The 23,457-nt window shown below is 35.4% G+C and overlaps 1 protein-coding gene across 1 annotated transcript in view; it reads right to left on the bottom strand.

Annotated features, from left to right (window-relative positions):
• Positions 1–16,041, bottom strand: part of aff2 (ALF transcription elongation factor 2) — a 172,848-nt gene extending 156,807 nt beyond the window's left edge. The window contains exons 1-2 of the mRNA XM_088926059.1: positions 15,799–16,041; positions 13,964–14,143 (exon numbers count right to left, since the gene is read on the bottom strand). Of these exons, the coding sequence (XP_088782185.1) occupies positions 13,964–14,143; positions 15,799–16,041 (423 nt within the window). The remainder of the gene's footprint in view (positions 1–13,963; positions 14,144–15,798) is intronic.
• Positions 16,042–23,457: the final 7,416 nt, after the last annotated feature.

Here is a 23,457-nt window from a genome sequence, read left to right as displayed (position 1 = left end):
GTTATTTTAAATTAGATTAATCCCAAACCCAATCTAGTTTTAAAGTTATTTTTCTAACATTAATAAAAATAACTGCCTTAGTATACTGTAACACAATGCTGCCTACATTTTTATATGACAAAAGCGATGTAACAAAACTACTCCTCACTTCAGGCTCTATAATCAAGACATTTGGTGCTTAATTTCTCATCAGAATCAATGGGCATTTAGGCACCTGAGTGTTTTGACTATGGGCCCTGTCTTACATTTTATTAAGGTACTTTTTAATTTACCTAAAGAATGATACTTCTATAACTAATGGGTTTAACCTCAGAGATGTGCTACACAAAGATATATTACAAACTAAATATGAATGTGTATTAATGCGAACCTATTACAGTGTTTATATGCACTGTTTGACTTATCTCATGTTATTTGGTGCAATGTTTGCCTTCAGCTCTTGCATAAACACTGGCATAAGTGATAAACAGCTTGTCGCTGTGAAGCTCTGCTTAGACAGAGATTGATGGAGTTTTCTGCTCTAGTGTTAGTATTTCCCTATTTTGTGACACCATATAAGTATAGCATTTTATTACAATAATTAATGCTCTGTTTATAAAGTCACTTTAGAAAATAGCTTCTAGCAGTCAAATCATTTATAAATGTTTGTGCTGGAAATATTCCTGTTCTGGGCAGTAAAATAAACAGGTAGCAAATATTAAAAAAAACAGTAAAAAAAAATTCTATCTGTCAGAATGTTAAAAAGGCATTACCATATTTAAGAAATGACCATTTTTAAACAATATTAATAAATAATGATGCAGAAAGGAAAATTGATGTAGTTTTCACAGAAACAGACAGTAAAATGCCTAAGAGAAGAAAGTAAAAAAGCACATACTGTATGCCATAAATATTTTTCTCTTCATTCTCAAACAAGCAGTCTAAAGAAGCTGTAACTGAAAAGTGCTTAATAGTGTGAAATAGTAACTAATAGTGAAAGAAACATTTTCACACCTGCTGGCCTTATAGTTCCTAACAAAGTTGATGTGAGTTCCATGTATGTTCACTCCCTGCTCAGATCACACTCCTCAGCTGCAGAAACTTCAGCTTCAACATCCACAGCAGCTCATTCAGATACACAGGACTCATTATCCAAACACATGCAACCAGAGTTTTGCCTTTACCTGTTTTAAGACTGTTTCACCTGTTTGTCACCTGATTGGTTTTCCAATCTATGCCTGTATTTTTCCCTTTTCCCTTATGCCTAATTTTCCCTTCGGGATCAATAAAGTCTTATCTATTTAAAAGTATTTTTTACTACTGCAGAAAGCAAGTCAATATTTTGCATGATCTAGGGTGCTCCAGATCAAATCAAGAGCACCAGTCCATTCTGGGCATCTGCCCACAATCGCACTAGACTGTAGAGTGTGACTGGTACTGTAGCTATGTATAAGAATTCGGAGTAAACCTCCTCTCTTTAAGGGAACCGAACCATTGTTACTGTTTCACACAATAAAAGATCCTTGATCCTTTATGAAACATATTTTGTCTTTGTGTGCATCAGGATCTGTTATTACAATTCATCTTGTATATGATGTGTTTTAGCATGCAAGATACAAGAGTTCTAAATGGGTTGATAACATGTTGTGACAAAAAAAACTAAACGCCTTACAACCTCGGCTGACAGGGTGTGTCACTACTGTCTTATTCTGTCTTTGCTGGATTTCTGCTGAGGTTTTTTAGATGAGACAGAGAACTGTCACAGTGGTCCATCAGAGTTTCAAGCACAGTGCAGCCCTGAGAGTACTGGAGAAAATACAAAAGCCCATACCAAAGCACAAGGTAAATAGATTTTTCAGACTGTAATGTGCAGAACTGGATAAACAAATTTGTATTAATCTATTTGTACTCCAACGTTATACACTTAACTCCTATATATGTGTGCATTATTTTTAAGCAACTTCAATAGGATTAAGATACTTAGTCATTTACCTTACTGTTATACTGTTCCATGGATTTTATTTCCCTATTCTCTCAGTAAAGAAAATGTTTTATTATCACTTGTCAAAATTGGACAATTTCCTCACATTTGTAATGTTTTTCTTCCAAAGGCACCTTAAGTTTCAAGATAACTAAAAGGTTTTAACTGTAAAAAATAACTATAACCAGGTACAATGTCTTAATTTAAGTCAAAAAACCTTCTTTACTTGGTTTAGGCAAATATTCAGCTGTGCCAAAACATTGGAGATTCCTCCCACCCCCCCGAAGAATCTGCTGTGTATCTTACAAAGAGCTGCACTCTGTTAATTGAAATCTATTGACTTAACAACAATGACAGGAGGTGCCACTTTACGACCACTCAGAAGAAGGTGTAGGATTCCTAGAGGCTCTCCTTCCCTCCCACACTCCTTCTCTCTTCCTCTCTCTAAAGGGATTGTATGGCACGATTTTTCAAACCTTGAACACACAGATTCTGAAAGTATCGCCTTCTCTGGGTAGACGGCATAGCATAATTCTCAAGTACAGCAGGAACTGATACAATTTTATGCAGACGTGACCTTCTTTTGCCAAACCAGGTTTTCCTAGGTTTGTTCTAATCTAAGGCTTGTGGGGTTTTTTCTTGACAACAGGCTGACTTTAATCATTATTCTTTTCTTGCAAATAGCCTGGCTTTATAAGGTCTCATTTGTAAAATGAATAATGATTCAGTAGATGCAGACAATACCTCAACAGGTGATATTATTTTAAAAGGGTATGAAGTGACGATGGGTATTTAAGGACATTCTTCAGTTTTAACCTGCCGGGCCATGAGAACAACTGGACCAATGATACAAGCAATGGGCTGGTTCGAGGTCAGTGGAGGCCAGGGCCAGGGGTGGGATGCTGAGCAGCGAGTGCTGACAAAGACAGTCCAGAGATCTGTGTATAAATGTGAGGTTTGTCTTTTCCTGAAACTTTATTAAAACATCGATTAAAACTGTTGACAATACTGTAGCTCCTTTATTTTAATAAGTAAAAAAAATAAACTATGAAGCAAACATTGAGGAACAGATAACATATAAGCATTGTACATGTTTCTCAAAACACATAAAACACCATAAGCACTCTGAGGCTATGTGCTTTACTGTTCAATACTTATTTTTCTAGGACCACTTCCCAGCTGTCTGAACTTTTCCAGGCTTGTGCTCTGAGGTCAGCTCCATGATTCAGACATTACACCTTCTGACTGTCTACCTTCAGTTTCCTCTTTTGGGATTCAATGCCATTTACACTAGATATGCCATACATGTCCATATTTATTGCTCATAACTATCCACAATATGAACAGGTACATGCAGTTTATTGATTTTCCTATAAAATCACAATTATCAAAATATAACAAGTTTATGCTACATATCCATTACTAAATTGTATAATGCAAGCCAAGGTTTAATGACATGCAGTTGTAGTGTTGCATAATTTAGCAAGAGGCACCTTATGAAAATATACTTCCTTTCCAGAGATTTTGTTTAAATAACATTTTGTAAGCTGAATATAAAGAATAACAGAAATAATATAAATACTGTTGAAAAGCTCTAATTTCTGAACTTCTACCTTAGACCAGTAGCTATGAGCCACTATTACTTCTTTTTACTTGCAAAAGGTGGTAGAAAAAGAAGCTTTCTATGCCGAGAATGTTCTCCAGCAGCACTGGTTTTAAAAATGATTAGATGAGAGATTCAAAACTCCCATTACTTTGAAGTGTGACTGAGTTTAAAAAGACTGAAGTTCAAATCAATGGGTTTTAACAGACATTTGTTCCACTCTAGCTTTAAGATACCTATCAGTGAAAGTCTATGCTTTCTTGATGATATTATCGTCTCTACTAATTGACACTTCTATTTTTCTGTTGTGCAGTTCTATTTTTTAAAAATAACAGAGGAAATACAATACAGAGCATAAACATTTGCTGTGCTATGGGAAATTATAACCCCATCGACAGCCTTTATAATGGGCTCAGTCATTGTACAGCTGTGAAATGTGCCTAAATGTGCAATATTAATAGTCTTGTAAATGTGTAATAACAATATAAACAAATTGTAATTAATGTGCTAAAATAATGATGCATAGTTTTAAAATTATTATTACATTTAATCCCTAAGTACAGCTTTTTATGTGCTTAGATATAATGGTGACTCTCAACAGGTTTAGCTATGTTCTGATAAAGGATTGGATGTTTTTGTTTTTTCTGCTTTGTTATTTTAACAGTAGGTTTTAACTGACTGAACAGTTATCTTGTCAAGCTTCCACTTTTTAAGCGCACAAAAGACTAAGACATTTTATGTAGGGAAAATTGTGTCAGCATAAAAGGCACGGCATTGATAGAGCAGACAGAAGAGATAATGTCTGAACCCCCTCAGTTTTCCCTGTGTTTATGGTGCTCTAGAAGTTACACTGGAAGCTGGAAACCACAGTAAGTCGTTGAATGAGCTCTGTTTTGTTGACGCATTGTTTTGTTCTGTTTTCTCTGCTGGATCCTGTGCAAGCTCTGAGGTGCACCGAAGTGAAACTGCCTCTGCGCTGGGCTGCCAGCTGTGGTTTATCTGCAGGCTCTGAGCTCCTCTATCTCACCTCCTGCCACCAGCACATGCTTTCATATGCACATATATAACACACCCTGAGCACTCCTGCAACAGACAGGTAGCACTGAGGTGATAGATAGCACAGAAGAGGAGGCCACAAAAGTGTTTCACCCAAGGGAACTGTAAAGAACTAAAAACATTATTTTTCATATAGTAGAGCTATAGATACAAAATTCAAAATCTGAGCTGAGTATTCTGTTTTTCTTCAGTATCATCATCAGATACGGAAGTGTCTCTTCAATTCAACCACAGGCAGACACTGGGTAACTGATGTGGAATGTCAGATTAATGTCTCTCTTTCATTTATATTACATTAAAAAAATATACACCAATCAAATTTTATGCTTTTGTATTTTTTTATTATTTCTAAACACACTTACAGTATATAGGTTTAAGTAAACGGTCGCACAGACACTTTGAATGAAAAAATGTGAAATTTCTAGACTGGAAGTTTTATAATTTTCTGAAATAATCAGTGAAGTTGACTTGTTCTGACCAAGGCCAATTGAGAATTATAATTCTGTGTAATTTGTAAATTAATAACAATTGAATGAGTTGAGAATTATTGTCATCTTGTCATTAACACTATAACTCTGTAAGCAAACTAAATTGATACATGCAACAATTGTTTGTGAAAATCTTCTGGGCAAATCTTGTCTGGAACCACAACACAGACATCCCAGTCTGGTCAGCTGCACTCTGGAATGTCAGTGCAGGACTAATTCCCAGCTCTTTACTGGCAAGACCCTGCCGAGACACCACTGACTGCCGGTATAGTAATGACAGCCTTGGGCTGTTAAGCATGCACAGGAACAGGCATGCATTTTGGGATATTTAATTGATTTTGCATTTTGTTGGATTCTTAGACATTAATCAGTAGTGGTTAGATGTGGCTAATAAGACCTTAATGAAATTGAACAACGTTAACTGAGAGCATAAACCAGCTTCTTCAGAATCAATATATATTGAGAGGCCCTATTATTGTCCTAACAAAATGCACCTACATAGCATACAGCTAACATAACATGCTGTACACAGTTCTCTAGGCCATTCACAAAACACTATTCTCCTCCAGTCCTGTCATCATTTTATTTAAATTTTATTTTTAAAATGCACACAGAGCACAGCAACACTAAATCTTTTGCCCAATAAACACTTAAATCACCTGAATTCTGTGCTGTGTTTTAGAAAGTAATATAATATCCCTAGAGAAAGCTTGGCAAAAGACAATCTGGCTCAGAGAAATGCCATGGTAGGGTCATACTTAATACTCTGATGCTGTGTGCAGTCCTCCCCCCTAAAATAATTTCTCACACACAGATTGAGGTGACTAGAACCATAGATGTTCCCTGCAAAAGGTGAGATCAGTAAATCTGGGCTTTAAACAAACAGCTAATGGTCACTGTAATGTTTGACTCTTGCGATAAGCTGCTCTTTAGCTCCATTGATAGTGGTGCTGGCTCTGCAATACTGGCCTCAGCTTCTGTGGGGGCATCTACACTTGAGGTCATTTTGGTCAGCAACCATCATGTAATACGCGTCTGAAAAGCCAGAATGATTCACAGACCAAATCCCTACTACCACAACTGTACAGTCAATCAAAGCCCTAAGGGAACATTCACTCTTGATTGTTATACATTTTAATGCAGCGCCGTTGTTCATTATTATATTGTTTTAATTAAAATAACTTTCAAGTACTGTTGTTCTGTGTTTATACACAAACTTTTAATGACATTGGCTATGTAACTGGTTATTGATACTGAAATTTCTTGCAACCTTATTGCAAGCTTATTTTGTTCTCAGGAATTATGAAATATGATAAAGTAAAATCTACAAATCTATTAGATATGCCTTTTCCATTTCACATATGCAAGACTTTTTTATATTTTATATTTTCTATGTCTAAATCAGCATTTGTAGAGTAAAAGGATTGTATATTTTATAACATGTTTTTTGGACTCAGAAGCAATGCATTTCATAGAGAGACAATATGTTAATTATAAAATGCATTATTATTAAAACGTTTGTCCTAATTTGATAACTAATGAATTAATGAAGCTTTAAAGGACAGCAGGAAGGGACTAGCACGAAAGAGACTGAGAGCAGAGAAAAAAACGAGAGAAGGTGGTGGATTACAACTTAATGGCTGAGGAATAATGGTAATTTCACCATTCTCTCCACTCGCCTGGACTCTGCTAATGGCTTCATTAACACCCGCACTCTCTTGCGGGCAATAGAGGACAATGTCACATCCATCTTAGTCACATCACAATAAAATTGGTTAAACACAATTCAGCTATCTGTCTTGTGCTGGGGAGGAAAGAAAAATGGACAACAGAAATCAATAGAGAAATATCAATGTGAGAAAAGTGATCTGCACACAAAACCCTCCCTGTCGTGTGTCTTGTGCTTGATAAAAAGGAACACAGAATTGATTTCTAACAGGTACACTCACACTTAAGGGCATAATTCAATTGAATCTAATCAGTGAAAATGGTGACCTGGGAAAACCTAACTATGCAATAAATCACACAAATGTGGCACCATTTCACTTTTCGTTTGATGACGTTTTAATTCTTGATCTGGCTCATCAGCCCATAACCCAAAGCTGCTATTGTCTGAATTTGTGCATTTTGAGATCTTTTGCATAAAATCCCTAAGGCACTTTTTAAGTAAAAGGTTGATATTACATGCAATGACTAGACAGCAAAAATCCCATTAGGCAGAAGAAATTCTGAAGAGCTTTAGGGAATTCCACAAGTGTTTTTTTTTACATTAATGAGTTGCTAATGCCTGCCACACTTTCCATTTAAAATAACACATTCAATAAACAGAGCTGAATAAAACATAGAATAGAAATAAAAGTTAATGTATTCTACACAGGACGTCACATTAAAACTATTTTAACTTTAAAAAAACACAATACCAATAAACAATGGTGTCTGTGTGTGTGCATTGTAGCACCACATGAAATCAAAGGCATTATGAGAGTCTTGAACCTTATAGTGTGGCTAAGGCACTAATGAACACATTGGTTTCTCTAATGCAGCTCTGCAGCTGTCTTGGACTATGGAGAGTACATTTAAACTGTTCACAGAGATATTCTAAGCAACATTTTAACACACATCACTGCAAAGCTACAATAAATCCACTTCTATATTTCCAGATTTTTCCATCCTCATTGATGGTCCAGTGCTGGTCTCAAATATGTTTCAAATTCATCTATATCTACGTAAAGACGTAATTATTACAGCTGATATCACACTATGTGCATTTGAAATTATTTACATTCAATATCAACTAAAGATATACTGATATAAATAAACAGATTATGTGCTATGTACAATATAGTTAAAGGTTTCCAATATACAGTAGTATAGAATAAGTAGTTAATATTTTCTGCAGACAGTGCTGTAAGGATGTATAATATCAGATTACTGAAGACTCTTTAATATTGGTGTAAACCCAATTTGTGCCACACAGCCAAAACCTAAAACCATGTAATGAAATACAGATCTTGTTTGGTAAGCGAAACATGCAGTATATATTATAGATTTTACAACTGGCAATGCTATAATCCTGATATTTATGTTGTCTGTTGTTTTATGTGTTTACTATTCATTTTTAAAAGAAAGATATACCTCAAAAGCACAGGTGGGACTGAATATATCATTAGCTATTATGATAGAAATCATGGGCCAGAGTTCAAGAAAAAACTCTATAAAACATTCCTGTAAAGAAACACAACTAGACAGTTTAGTATCTTTCTGAAGAATGTCAATAACCAGGAAAGAAAAACTATTATTTGGCTTTAATCCTGGCCCCAGCATAACCCCAGAATCTACAAGAGTGGAGTCACTATTAATATAATATCCCAGACAAAATCTAATGAAGGCTGTAAGCATATATGAATATGTAATTCAGGACATGTCTATACAGAATATATCTATTAAAGGACAAAAATCTTCCACACAATCCCATTACAAAGGATTGCAATTCAGTGTTTGAAGGGGACTGAACAGCAATACTGAGAGTCCAAGTTCCCCAAATAAGATGAGATAAAACATGACAGAACTGTGATAATATAGACACTAATTACTATTCTACTACATTTTTGAAAAGGAAATGTTTTATTTAGAAGCAATGGAAAAATAAGTTGTTACTTCAATCTCTACAATTAAGGTTCATAGTGGAGCGGTATTATTTCTCCAATGCAGAAATCTATATCATTGCCATACTAGATCAACCAGAATAGTTTTGAACCTTGTAAAACAGAGGTTTGAGAAAAAGAAACTTGTCTGTTACTGTTCCAATATACTCAGCTTTGAAAAACACGATATTTTTACATACACCTTGAGTTGCTTCGAACTGAGTGATCACGTGTATAAAAATGTAATGTTAAACCACAATGAAACATGAAATTAATACATTTTAAAAATATTAATATTGACTGTATTTGACCTATATGATTGGTTATCAGAAGATGTTTTGTTGTTACAGCCAAAATGTAAAGCAATACAATCCAACATAAAGTGACAAAAGCATTCAACTCTAGCTTCCATCTTGTATTGTTCCATGTATTGTTATAAAATATTATGATATATGTATACTGTATTATATACTGTAAAAAGGTTTATTAAAATTCTTACATTTGCCTCAGTAAATTCTTAAAGTTTACAAAAAAAATAGTTTGGGCATTACAAAAACTGTTAAAAAAAGACAGCATAACATGAAATTGTCCCTTGGAAATAACATAGTAAGCAAAACAAAAATCTGAAATCTGCAATTAGCTCTAAAACTAAGTTTATAAGGTTTTTTTTTTTCTCTAGGGTAAAGTAAAAGTGATCAGGAAATTATGGAAATAGAAACACAGTTCCAATACCTCGCAAAAGCAAATTCAACTATATATTTAAATTGACCACATTTTATAAATAGTTGTGGAAATCGAAATTTCAGGAATTTAAAGGTCACATTTAGATAAGTCCCATTATCAAGTGTGTTGTTATGAGGTAAAAAATACTGCTAAAATTAGCCTGCTACACCAAAAAAACTGAAATCAAGGCACCTTCAATGGGTAAAAGATACAGGAGATTATCTAAAATTTCATTTGGCATAGTCTTTCCACAACAGACTGTATAATGCAATTGCATAAGTAATGTTGAATTATTTTTCCATTAACTGTACAATACCATCCCCAAAAAGTAAGTATCCAACAAGCATAGAAAGTAGCTTCATAAAAACAAAACTGAATAAGTTCCATTTTTTCATGGAAGGTAATTGTTTTCATGGCTTTTTTTCTTAACCTCTGGGTTCTTTGAATACTTTTTTCTGTTTGAAGAGTCTGTCTTCTTGTCACGCTCACCTAATTGTTGAAGGGTCTACAGCTCAAGCGCTTCAGAATCACTACAGTAGGAGCTCTCCTTATAATGCATTACACGCTTGATGTTATAGGCTTTTCTGTTTCTGAAGATGATTGCATTTTGTCTCTTACTCCAGTATTCCTTTTGTTACCGAATGTACTTAGCTATTCAGTGAATATTTGAACAAGACATTTTCTTAGTCCATTTCATCTTCTATGCCTCTCTTATCTACTGAAGCAACATTTTGAAATGATCACTGACACAGTGCATGTCTCTGATATTAATTGTTCTGCACCAGAAAATATTTGATAGCTGTGCCATATCATCATCAGTGGTGACCAATACTTGTTTTCGTTAATCAAAAATTCTATATTGCACAGATTTAACACTGATCTGCTTTCCCCTTCATAAATTGCAGCCCTATGATAATAATACTATTATCAAAGTTAGTTCAGTGAATCTAAATCAAATGGTTTGGCTGCAGAACCATATTATTATAAACAATAAATAAATCGCCTAATGGTGTTGCATCAATAAGCTAAACATAGCAGCTCTTGCCAAACAAGCCCTTACACAGACTTTATTGCTTTAAAGCCACTGCAAACAAATAAGGTGTGATTCATTCACAGGCTGTCTCTTTTCTTCTGCAGTAACTGATGAGCTCAGTATATCCTTATACCCTACACCACCTGTACTACATATATTGGCCATACATAGGTTTGATAAAAAAGGTTACACAGGATGATAAAATTACCAGAAACAGTGCATTGCATTCCTGTCTATAAGAAAATACTTTAATAAAAGATTGCTTCATGCTGAACTAATCATACTCATACTTGTAAAACCAAGCAATATGTTTTGCATATGAATTTGCATTACAGTATGCTGAAAACCACAGTTTCACCATTTAATGTCAATTACCATCCACATCTGCACTGTAAACATCTAATGATAAAACAGGCAACCCCTTCTGGATGTTGATAAGATCAGTGACAACTTAATGTTGCCTTGTTAAGATAACAAAGAAAAAGAAGTGTAATCTGCTTCTGACAGTGTTGTCTCTAATAGCACTACATTAACATAATGAATTTGTCCTTTATATTTAGCATTTTTACAGGACTTAATAAGAATATAATCACCAAGACTAAGCTCGCACGCTCAAGCTTCTTTAAACATCAAGGGTGTTTGTCTAATCAATGCCTCTGTAAAGTATACAGACACCCATTTTCAAACAAATACAGTTCTGTGCACTAAACTGGAAATATGATAGCATTAGTATTCCGGCCCTTCACTTTATGACAGGCAGTAGCATGTCTACCATCTATTCAGTGAGATCAGCAGTGTCTGACTGTGGGATTGCAGTCCCTTCATGACAGAGAACGGGTATCAGGAAAACCTGTCAGACGTGTCTAATTCAGCATTTATCAAAGTTATGGAAGTGTGCTGAACATACAAAATGTATGTTAAAAACGTACAAAAAAAATGTCTTTTTCACATTCCTGCAGTTAACTTTGTATGTTTTATATGTGTGAATACAGAGAGAGAGACATACACATGCAGTATACTACATACAGTATATGCTGATAACTAATGATCTTGCGATTACAGGAACCTGTTTCTGAATCCCACTTGATTATTTGCTTTAATATTGATAATTACATTCCTCTGAGGAATTTTCCTTCCCCATTCCTTTGGGTTGTAATTGTCTATTTTATAAATTTATAGAAATCAAAGGTCAAAGAAAACACTGATATAGTTAAAACAAAATCATCTCACCAGCTCCTACAGTAAAACTATTAAATCATCTTATTTGTCACACCATGCTTTCTGCTGAAGCACTGACCTTTGAAGCCGCAGAGTAAATTGTTCAGTAACATTAAGGTAAGCTATTAACTGGAGGATATTCAAATACAGCCCAACCAATCAGAAGACAGATCATTTCTACAGGCTTTCATGCTTCCTAAGTAAAATTAATTGTTCATGGATTTCAATTTTTTTTTTTACGCCAAATATTATTCAGAGTAATTCAATTATCCTTTTTTCAAGGTAATCTCAGTAGCTACACTTAATGAGACAGAGAAACACACCAAACCGCAGTTTTATGCCACCAGTATTATGCCAATAATTTATCAAATATTGAAGATGCAAGAATACATCCATGAACATTTATGTACCTATTTCACAGCAAAAACAATTCCAGAGGTCAAATATAAGAATATAAGAAAGTTAATAATATAGTTTAATAAATGTTGTTTTGCCTTACCCTTACATATTGGGCTGCATCATAAAGGATACATTACATTTCTATGAGACCACATTACATGAAAACATATTGATAATTTCTGTTAGCATAACCACGTGCAAAATTAAAGATTGTTTTCTTTTCTTAACACACTTTTACAAGTTTGGATGCTTATTTGTTACACCACTCAAAAAAAGGAAAAAAATGAACCATTTAATTTATTGAGGAATTGTTACAGAAGCACCGAAATAAGCTCATAACGAACTGACATCAGTAACTCTTGGTAAGACTTGGTAAAAAAACCTAGTGGTTATCATCATGCAATACAACATTGGAATACTAGCAATACAGGAAAAGGTTTCATCAGATAAGTAAAGTGTATATTTAAAAAATATAATACACTGAAATTAATATACTTGTACAGCAAGCACAACAAGACCGCCACTTAACACCCATTTAGTGAAAACTGGGACAGCGAATTACTTAACCCCCCCAAGTCTCATAAAGTAAATCTCTATACGCTTGGGTAAACCAGAGCACAGGCCATGAGTACAAGACTGTAACCAGCAGCACTGCATGGATGCGATTTAAAAACGTTTGCTTTTGCCTGGATTGGTTATAGCAGGGCTCCAGACAGTGCCATCTTTAATGTTTCTTCTTTTGTGTGCTTTCTTGTCTCTGATTAAGGGATGGGCTTGTATTTGCTTTTGCTATTACTACTCTTAATTTATTTGGCTGATGTCTTTTATTGAAAGGAACTAAACGTCTACCCATTTGTACAGACATTGCTCTGGAGCAGTCTGAGTGAAGTATCTTGCTCAAGGGTTCGACGGCAGTCTCACCCCTGGGATTTGAACCCACAAATATCCAATAACAAGTCCAGATCTCTAACCACTTTTAAAATAATAAAAATTATGTTTCTATTAAATTTAGAATTGTCTTGAGATATTTAATACAGAATTGTGGTTCTACTTGAATTACATTACTTTCACGTAATAAAAGATTATAGCCTGGTTGTTACATTAAGGGATAACTTAACTAAAGTCCATACACCGTACAGTGTTCATAATGGACACAATATAATAAATAGTCCTGTATGTATTTGTAGAAGGCCTCCCAAATACCAGAAATATTTAGTTGCAACTTAAATAAAAATAATGAAGAAACACATGAGATGATTACTAGAAATTCAGTTTGCAGTTCTCTTGCACTACAGATTTTGCATTTGATCCTATGCATATTTAGAAGTACACAAAAAAATTAGATTGCTTGATGTTATTACTCTATCTTGCCTTAAGATACACCCCTGGAGTGCAACAGAAACATTCAACAGAGTATAGCCTACACCATGCAGGATTCCTCTGTTCTGTTTCACAAAGGAAAAACTGCATCACTGACCAGACAAAAATAAAAGCATCTTACAATGTTTTGGAAATAAATGGATGGAGGGGTCAACTACACTGTGGTAACAATTTACCAATGCAGACAGACAGAAAACAAAGTGAAATGTCAGGCGTCTGAGGTAACCCTGCTGTTCTCCACTCCCACAAATCACGTTGAAGAACAAGAGCGGTAATCCACGGCCTCACTCCCTGTTAGCCACCATTCCAAATTTCATCCACATTCCTCTCCCAAGTTCCACTCACCCATTCTTACAGGTCTATTACCCTGCACTGATGGACACAGTGCTAACAAGATTCTGTCAAGCTTACTTAGGCTGTTCTCTGTTTAACTCAGATTTACATTCACAAGGTAATTACTGTAGGCCTTATTAGGTCTATGGTAATTAGCACTCTGTTATTAGCTGTGATGGCAGGAGTGCCAGAGAAAGGCTTAACTGAAGTGTGAGGGTGAGAGCTGGAAGAGGCTTCCTGATCCTCCTGGGCTTTGCTGGCTCTGGGAGTGCTGCCTCGGGCCTCCTCCACCCGTGAGGGCTGACACTGGCCAGATAAACAGCGTGTCAGGCAGCAGGGCCCAGGACTGCCTTTAGAGAGCACCCGCTAGATTAGCGCTCCACTGATAAAAGAAGTTCCTGGGCCGATAAACTGTTTCACTTTTATCACTTGTCCTTCTACACACCATCCACTCTTGAGAAGCACCCTCTTCAACATCACCGGAATTCACAGCTGCTTACAGGAATTCACTAATTACAGTAATTCCTGAGAGAGCAGTTCTTTATTATTTCATTATTATTTCATCTAGCAATGTCCTGAATTCAAAAGGTATAGATAGACTCTCTGTTGAGGACTGTTTTATCAGACATTCATGGACTTCATTTTACAAGACAACAATGGCCCTGTTCTAAGGATAGTGTTGGAAATAAAAGCAAAGGTACAATCATGTGAATCTTTAGTGCAGTATTAATAAAATCATTTTAAAACTCAAGCTGTAAATTTTCCTTGTGTGGAAATATTTTGCTTGAAGAAATAGAAAGGAAAAATTCTTGATCGACGTTAATAACATCTTTGGTATACAGATATACTTTCCTGTACCGTTTATCTTGTAATCTGGTCTATTTAAACAGTTCCATTTAAACATGGATGGCTTAATCTAATACAAATTTATAAGCTGAGAATTTATAAATTGGCTTGAACCCATAAGTTGAAAGATACATTTGTTGGTAGAAACACAAAGAATTGACATACAATTTGTAGAGACCGAATGGAAAGATGGCTAAAGAAGCAATGGAAAAAGCAGCAGCTTGGCTTGGAAAAGCAGAATGTATGTCTTTATGGGATATCTGTATATTGAGATTTAATTATGGCTGTGCCCATATTTTAATAATATTTTAATATTAAGTTATTTGTATTCCATTTACCACATGTTAAAATACCTTTGGCTTTTATCTTTACCTTCCCTTTCCTTAAAGAATGGTACTTTCTCCAAATTCTCCCTATGCTTGTTCTGATGTCCTCTTTACAGGTTAATGTAGTAGGACAGTCAAACTACTGTATCAGTACTGCTTTTGTCTGTTATTTATTACCAACATTGGCATGCTAAAAAATGCTTTCAATTGGAAAAGATAGGCATCTCCATTTATCATGATCAATTTTTATTTCTTTGCTGTTCTTGCATGATCTCCTTGTTTAATGATGATGGTGGTAATAATAGCCATTTACCATTTTTGTTAGTCATTTGTTTTTAAGACAGAAGTGGGTGATATTTTATTTAAAAATAAAGGATGCAAAACTATTGTTTTAAATTTACCTTTAACAATTTCAGTTTTAGTAATAAGTATTTCATTTTAAAATTTAGCTTTTATTACCTAAACAAATGTAATATTACAACAAATAGAGTAATAAGCAGGACAAAATATCACATAGTAGTACTTGGAAATATTGAAGAGGTGTGCGTGAATTACCAACCCTATTTGAATTGATTTAGCTGATGTTCGATGCTATACTGAGAAACCAGACTCTGAGATGGCTTAAGCCATGTATTTAGACCATGCTATGATTATAATGCATTATATTGACTATAATAAACTGCACATCTTTGTGTTTTTAATCTTGTACTTAGATAGCCAAGCTAACTTTAGTTGGGTCATCCAAAGAGGTCTGTAACTCCAGATGAAGCTGGTAATTGAACACGATACCAGAGGGCAAAAATATGAGAAGGCTTCACCTATTCTGTCCCCACTATGGGATTGCTGCAGCTCGGCTTTATCATTCCACAGCATTTGGCTGTTCTGGCGAGTGATAAAATAAGGCCTGGGGCAGCAGACTTGGCAGGGTTTCTGTGAAATGACATGCCAAGAGCTGAGGCGCTGCACCAGTGTCACAGCGATGGAAGTGGAACGAGGTGGACTGGAATGAAATGCCAGCAGGCTGCCTGGCATCAGTGCCTTTTCATGCCAAGCACAAATGAGATTGGCATTCCCTGAGATCTGCCTCTCTGGTGTGTTGCATTGCATATATCACTTAGCAAACGGGTACGTGTACACCAGACAAAATACGGGAAGCAATGTGCAGTCTGTGACAGGCTCACCTTAGATCAAATTAAAATAAGACAAGTAGATACTGAAGCAAATACATAAAGATAGTCAGTTCTGTCTTCGTTAAGCTGTGTGTAACTGTTAAACTGATACTAGAATAAGGTGCACTAATTTGTTTCTTAACTGTATGGAAAAAGAGGCGAACATGAATATAGAATGTTCTGTCTGTGAGCTAAATATTACAGCAGTGCTGGAAATTATATCACTTATGTTTGCTCGTGATATTTTAAAGATGCACAGTTGTGTCATAAATAACATCTAAAAATGAGAAGTGTTTATATAGAATTTGACATTTTTTCAAGATATTGCTGCAGTCTGTTGTGGCATTAAAATAGCATCAATCTCCTGAGCTGTGCCTTGTTTGGTTGTGCCAAGTGTGTCATGGCGGACTCGAGAGTCTTGCTGTATAGTTTTCAAACAGAAGATAACTATTTCAGAATTACTGTTTATTGCGTTGTGCTTATACTGCTGTCATGTGATCTCTGCAGAAAGCCTATAATAACTACTCAACTAGGGTTACAAAATTACTCCAGTATGTTGGGCAATTCTGTCTTTTTGTTTCTCCAGCAAAAACGATACTCTGGATGAATTTCTAAGTAACTGCTTTTCAATTACTGTGAAATACATGAAGCTTAGTAATGCACAGTACTGTATATAGGAGCTGGAGAGTTTCATGTGAGATGCTGTATGTACTAGATTTGTAAGAGTACACTTGCAGTATTACTCTAGCTGTTTAGTGAACCAAGACAGGGGATTTAAAAAAATAAATCTAAACAATGCTGCAGAAAAGGGCTACACCACTCTGCACTGAGGGTATTTTAAAATTGTCTGTGTTCTGCTGTGTTTTCTGATCACTGAATGATTAAAGAAACTGCATTCCAGCCAAAACAGAAGATGGAATTCTGTTTTTTTTTTAATTACAGTGTATCTCAGTACTGTTTAAATAATTATGGAAGTATAATGCTCACTGCACTGTAAAGCTATTTTTTTATGGATTAAAAATGCATTAAAGACATTCATTCACAGTAATTGTATATTTGAATGCACAGATAACGTCTTTTTTAAACAGTATTGTAGATGTTGTACTGCTCAGAAATCAAGAATTCTTCTGTGGCCATATTTTGTGTGCATCAAATGTGGATTGAGAGACATTTAACATTATTAGTACAGTGAACAGATGTATCACAGTAGCCATAACAGTAAAAAGAGAAGAAAGCCCTGAGGTAAGAACTACTTTGCAAGACCTTTTTATGCTATAATGGATCAATATTGAATAAACTGTTAACCTGCATACAAAATAAAGATACATCTGCAGTACCTTAAAAAATGTTTTTTTAAAATGGATAGATTTAATTCAGATATACTGTACAGCATATACAGTATACAAATAATCTATTTTTCCTTCTTATAGCTCATTTTGCACCTCGCTGAATTTTTCTCACTGTGCTATAGAATTCTACTTGATTAATCTCAACACTTGTTCTACCTAAACCAGCATGAGCTTAATCAAATAAAAATCAATATCCCTGTAATAAAATTGCCCTTGACATAAAAGGCAACTGTGAAACAATATTATTTTCTAAAATAATTTTCACAATTTTATTTCTTTAGCTGTTTTTTATATAGAGAAAGTGTTACAGAGCATCTGCTCAAGGATTTTAATGAAGTGAAAATATACTGTTGAACAAGCTTGCTGAATGCATAGCATGTATTTAGAAATGATGCACAAGTTACTTTTTGAGAAAGTAAAAAAGAAAAGAAAGAAAAGTGGAATCCATCTTAAAGTCCAATTCTGACCAATAAATCAAAATGAAGAAACAAATGCCTCCATATGACAAGATACTACTTTACATTTTTTCATTCTTACATAAGCAAGCCCCTACAGTGATTTTTTTTCCTTCTTCATATCTTTTTCTACTTAACATCAAAGAATTAAAGGCAGTCTATAACACCTCAATCCAGGTTACACTTCCACCAGATGTTTTCCAAGGTTTATCAGGTTTGATCATATTAACATTAATTCTGACAATTTACGTCCTTAAAATCATAACTACAACTGACAAACACAAAAAATAGGGAGTGTTTCAACTATTGCAGTGCTTATATTTTATAACCACATAATTATATAAGAATTCTCCAATTATTTTTATCTGTGTATTGAATGTGACTGCAAAGAAAACTCAGTAGCTGCAGGACTGAACGTTAAAGTGGAGTGTCTTTTACACGGATGCCCTTCGATTTTTACAGTGAATGCACCCTGGGTATTTGCTTTCAGGGAGCCAAAGTATAAACTATGCAATAGATCAGCAGTAGATGCCAAGGAACTACATCAAACAACACTTTAATTGTTTGACCAAGTACATTTTAAACATTGAACACATCTGTGGAACACAGTTGCATAGGGATGTTATTTGCAGTAAGAATACTAAGATATCTGTAAATGTTTTGCCTGCCACTTCCAACATTTGTATTACTGAAAGTTTCTGAAAACAAAACCTTTATCCGATCCATAAACTTCCAAAGGAATTCATTATTATTTTAACTTCAGACTATAGCACTTGATATATAACCAAGTTATATCATTAATAATTTAAGAAACATCAAATGTCTATCATATTAGTAGACTTTAAAATAAATATTCTATTTTAATCAAATCAAATTATTTAGGCTAGCATTTAAATACCCCATATGTTAATTTAGTAGCCAATAAACATTACTTAAGTAAAACTGAATTTACAAAAGGTAAGATATTCCTTATCAATCAAAACCTGACGAGGACATCAGGTGAATGTATTTATCATCTCACTGTATTTAAATGCCAGAAATGGACACAACTAAAAAAATAATCAATATGATCTCAATTAAAATTCACATAACTATATAAAAAACTATAAAATTAAACTGTAAAAAAAACAAAGGTTGTCTGTTCTAGCAACAGGGAAAAAGCACTGAAAGGTTTGGAAGGTTCACACCTATCTTCTCTGACACAGAGTATAAATTATATGATCATCTCCAAAAGTACACTGAAGTACATGCAGCACTGAGCCTCTTCGGAATAAAGAAACACGCTACATGAAAAGCTGAAGCAAGAGTCAGCAGAAGGGAAAAGAGAGGAAAGTCCATACAGCACAAGCAGAAAGCGGGAGGCTGATTTTTACAAGTAAAAAGGAGAGAGGAGAGTGAGGAAGCAAAAGAAGAGAGAATTCCAAAGAGAAAGAGAGAGTGATCAAGGAAAAGAGGGAGGAGAAAACACAAGAGCAACTGAGTGGGTGAGCCTGGTATACAGATGGTGGAGTCTCAGTCTTGATGTCTACACACAGAGACCTTTCAAGTTTCTATTAATGTAGCCGTTCATGGAGTGTTTAAGGCCCTTCCAGAAGGCTGACAGTTTGCTGTATTTGCAGGAATAACTATATTACTGAGAGGCCTTTAAAAAAGCTGACTATTGATCAGAAAAGTGACTCCACCAGCAAAAAATACATGTAAGACAGAAAATTCTTGCTCTGCAGAGTATGTCCACTTGAGTTTTTTGCAGTCTTAACAGTTTAAAACAAATTCAAACTTTAAAAATAAGAAAATAGAATAAAAAACACTGATATTTTTGCACCATGCAAATACATTTCTGCATTGCTAAATTAAATATGAATTAGGAATGTCTTTATAATAATTATTAATCACTAGTAACAGTACAGTTGGTGTTTTTCATGTTATACTAATTAAAGATCACATGGCACAGTGTATGAGAGTAGGGGCGTTAACCCCAGAGTCCTGCCTCAATTCCACTCTTGTCTTGAACAATCGGGACTACCTAAGGTTCACCCTTAATTGAAAAGGTTCAGTAAATTCTCACCCCACCCCCTGATCTGCTGTGCAGTGGGGCTGCCGGCACTGAATAGCAGCCACACATCACCCAGGTAGGGCTGCACTTCATTGGAGTTAGAAGTGGGTTCCCTCCTTTAGGTTAAGTATTTTACAGTCCTTTAAGATGAAATGCACCATACATATTCAAGGAATTTTTAATTAATATAATGACTTTATTGTATTACAATTATTTAAAATAACAGTTTTAGTAAAGCTGTTGTTGATGATTTTACAACTGCTGTCAAATAATTAACTATCATATGAGATTTGGAATGTTCTACAACAAAAACGTATTGCAGGGTTTTACCTTTAATTTTATTACAACTGTTCTCTTCAATATAGAGATCTGTTTCCACAATAACGGACGCAGCTTGTAGGGAGAGACGAGAACAGCAGTAGACTCGATACAGGTCAGAGACCCCGGCCAAGACACGGTCCCACCACAAGGTGGCTCTGCTACTAATTACAAGAACTGCAATTAGTAAGGCATTACTGTAATTCTACTTCGTTTTTACAATTAATTGGAAATTAATACTTTAACTGAGACTGTAACAACAAATGCGTGTCCATTACCGTTATCAGGATTAACTTAAACTACATCATCCATTTAACTGCTTAGTCCAATGCACAAAGTATGATTTATCAACTGTATTAATTGAGGTACTAAAGATAAATTCATATTGTCTGCTTTATGTTAACCTTTCATTAAATTGAAATGAATGCAAATACTGCGAAAAGCACTATTTTATGTGGCCTCTAGAAGTAAATACCAGTAACCTCTGCACGAACAAGTAAAAAGTCCTGTAATGTATTTAATCGCCACGGTATTGTTTGTAAGTACTACCTGATTCAAGAATGTCAGCTTTAGAGATACAACCAGTGTTAATAAATCATAAGGAATGTTATTTTGGAAATTTCTCGCAACAGATGATCGTTTACAGCGACGTGGAATACTGAAAAATTAAATTATAGCTGCAAACAACACAGAAATTGTTTTAACGGGCTTCCAGTAAAAACGGATTCAAGGGGCTGCAACACTGCCAGGTGAGGTAACATCTTAAATGCATAGGATTTCCCCATCGGACATTTATGAAAAAGTTCACTCCAATAGTTGTGGCACGCATCTCAAACAACAGACGTGAATATACCTTTTACATATATTCTCATAGAATGACACATTTTTAAATGCTGTTACTATGTACTGCGTGTCCACTTTTTAAGCAACAGATTTCATGCAGATTAAGTTGTTTGTGCGTATTTATAAAACAATTAACTTAAAAAATTTGATGCAAAAGTACTGCTTAAATTAAGCTACACCTTCGCTCTATACAATAACAGGCACTAACGATGGATAACTTCTTATCCATTTGACGCCTATTAAAGACTAATTCTCTGTGTTAAAAATACCAGCCTTGAACTTAACCCATCAATGCAAGGAAGCACTAGGTGTCTCTCTACGTGCATTGAGCATTTTCTGATATAGCGCACAAAGATGTATTTATATATATTGATAAATATAATGAAGAAAGAGTAAAAGCGCACAGAAGCGAGAATCCTGATCCCTCTGCTACGTGTACTGCAACCATCACGTCGCAAGTTGCCACATAAACGCCGCGTTTCAGAATGTCATACAATAAAAGCCGGTGCATTGATGTAACCAGTTCAGAACGGCATGGGGAATGCTCATAACAAAGGCATAAAAATATAAATACACTTTAACCTACCACTGCTGCTCTAGTTCCCAGTCCCTAAAGAAGTCAAACTCAAATAGGTCCATGTTGGGTCCCCCGCAGTCTGATTCAGTAAGGTGTCCGCTCAACGTATGCGCCAGCCAGCATATACAGCGATTGCGTGTGTCTGCTAACTGTAACCAGCCGTACTGTACGTGCTCAGCTCAGCCCAGCCGCCGGGGAGAGCAGCGCTAGAGCCCTGTGCCTGCCTGGCTGGCTGAGAGAGGCAGGCTCAGCAGCGCACAGCTCGGGAAGGCGGGGTTTCAGGCGCCCCGAAGCCGTGACATGGAGCCGACGGTGGAGGAACTAAAGGATCTGGCTGTCATGATATCCAGGTGTCAGGAAAAGCGGCAGAGTCCGGCCCTCCCCCTCTGTCAAAATCAGCTGTTCAGCGGTGGATGTGAAAAACGACTAAGTATGTGAATTTGTCCTATGACTAAAACATTCTTTATTTTAATTATTATTAAACGGGTTTTGTCACTTTCTGCTTTCTACCTATTTCATTCACCTGGAAAGTTTACCACCCCAGGCTAGGATGGACAGGTGCGTACCACACTTCTAAAGAATTCAGTGATAAAGCAGTACAAAAGCAATGTAAAAAAACAGTGGTTGCAAAAGATGAGGTTGTTAGGCCATGATTTCTAATGAGTAATATTTACTGGAGAAAACGAATTAATTAATAACTTTCTTCATTGGTATCCTATGAGACATGCACTTTTCTTTACGCACAATGTATCCCTACAAGAACCACATTATTTTATATTGTTGACATAAAAATCTAGTATGTAATATAATTTTGCTTTAAAAAATAAATGAACACATTTTTTCTATAAATTAATACATGTATATATAGAAGTTCAAGTAGGGAGCTGTGTCAGTATGCAAAGCCTGCGAAAGAGCAGGTAAAGGTTTATTCCCTGCTGAAAAGAAAAGGCTACACAGCCAAAACATTGTGTCTCTTTTCTTTTCTTCTCAGCATGGAATAAACCTTTTTCTGTTGCCATGTCTATACAGTACACTCTACATAATAGTTTAGGTTGTAGATTTACAGAATTAGAAGTTTACATAGTATTGGGTTTCATAAAAAGTTGTGTCTGACTTATTGGGTGCACTAACTTTCCCTCTAGATGGAGGTTTGCTTAGGTCAGAATGAGCACATACTTAGCAAACTCAGGGATGTCTGAGAAAGGAGCAGAGAGACAAGCAAGCATGAAATCTCTCTTGGCATCTCTACTCATCCAGAGCTTTTCCTGGGCTGTTATTGGACTACAAAAAACTTTCTCTTCCCAGCCACATTCCCCGATCAGCCATTGTTAACAAAATCTAAAGAGACTCCGTTGAGAGGTAAATTAAAGAAATGTGTGGTGATTTGGCCTTAACGTCATCATATTAATGAAAATTATGGGCTAGTCTTTGGTCAGAGTCAGACATAAATAGATTTGTGCTATTATTAGTTAAATAACAGAACTCTAGAAATCAATCTGTTTTATGACTTCAACTTTACTTTCTACCTGCACAATACAGCAGTTCTTATATTGCAACAGTCAACTGTGTATTGATGATATATTGATTAGATTATTGTCAAGCACCAACTCTGGGTTTGAGTTTTTGAAACATTCAATGATAATTTATTGATCTCTAAGTCAAAATCTTGACCCTGTCATTTGAT

This window comes from Atractosteus spatula, chromosome 9, assembly GCF_055471065.1.
Source record: "Atractosteus spatula isolate fAtrSpa1 chromosome 9, fAtrSpa1.hap1, whole genome shotgun sequence".
Taxonomy (NCBI): Eukaryota; Metazoa; Chordata; class Actinopteri; order Semionotiformes; family Lepisosteidae; genus Atractosteus; species Atractosteus spatula.
This window is presented reverse-complemented; position numbering and strand designations above follow the sequence as displayed.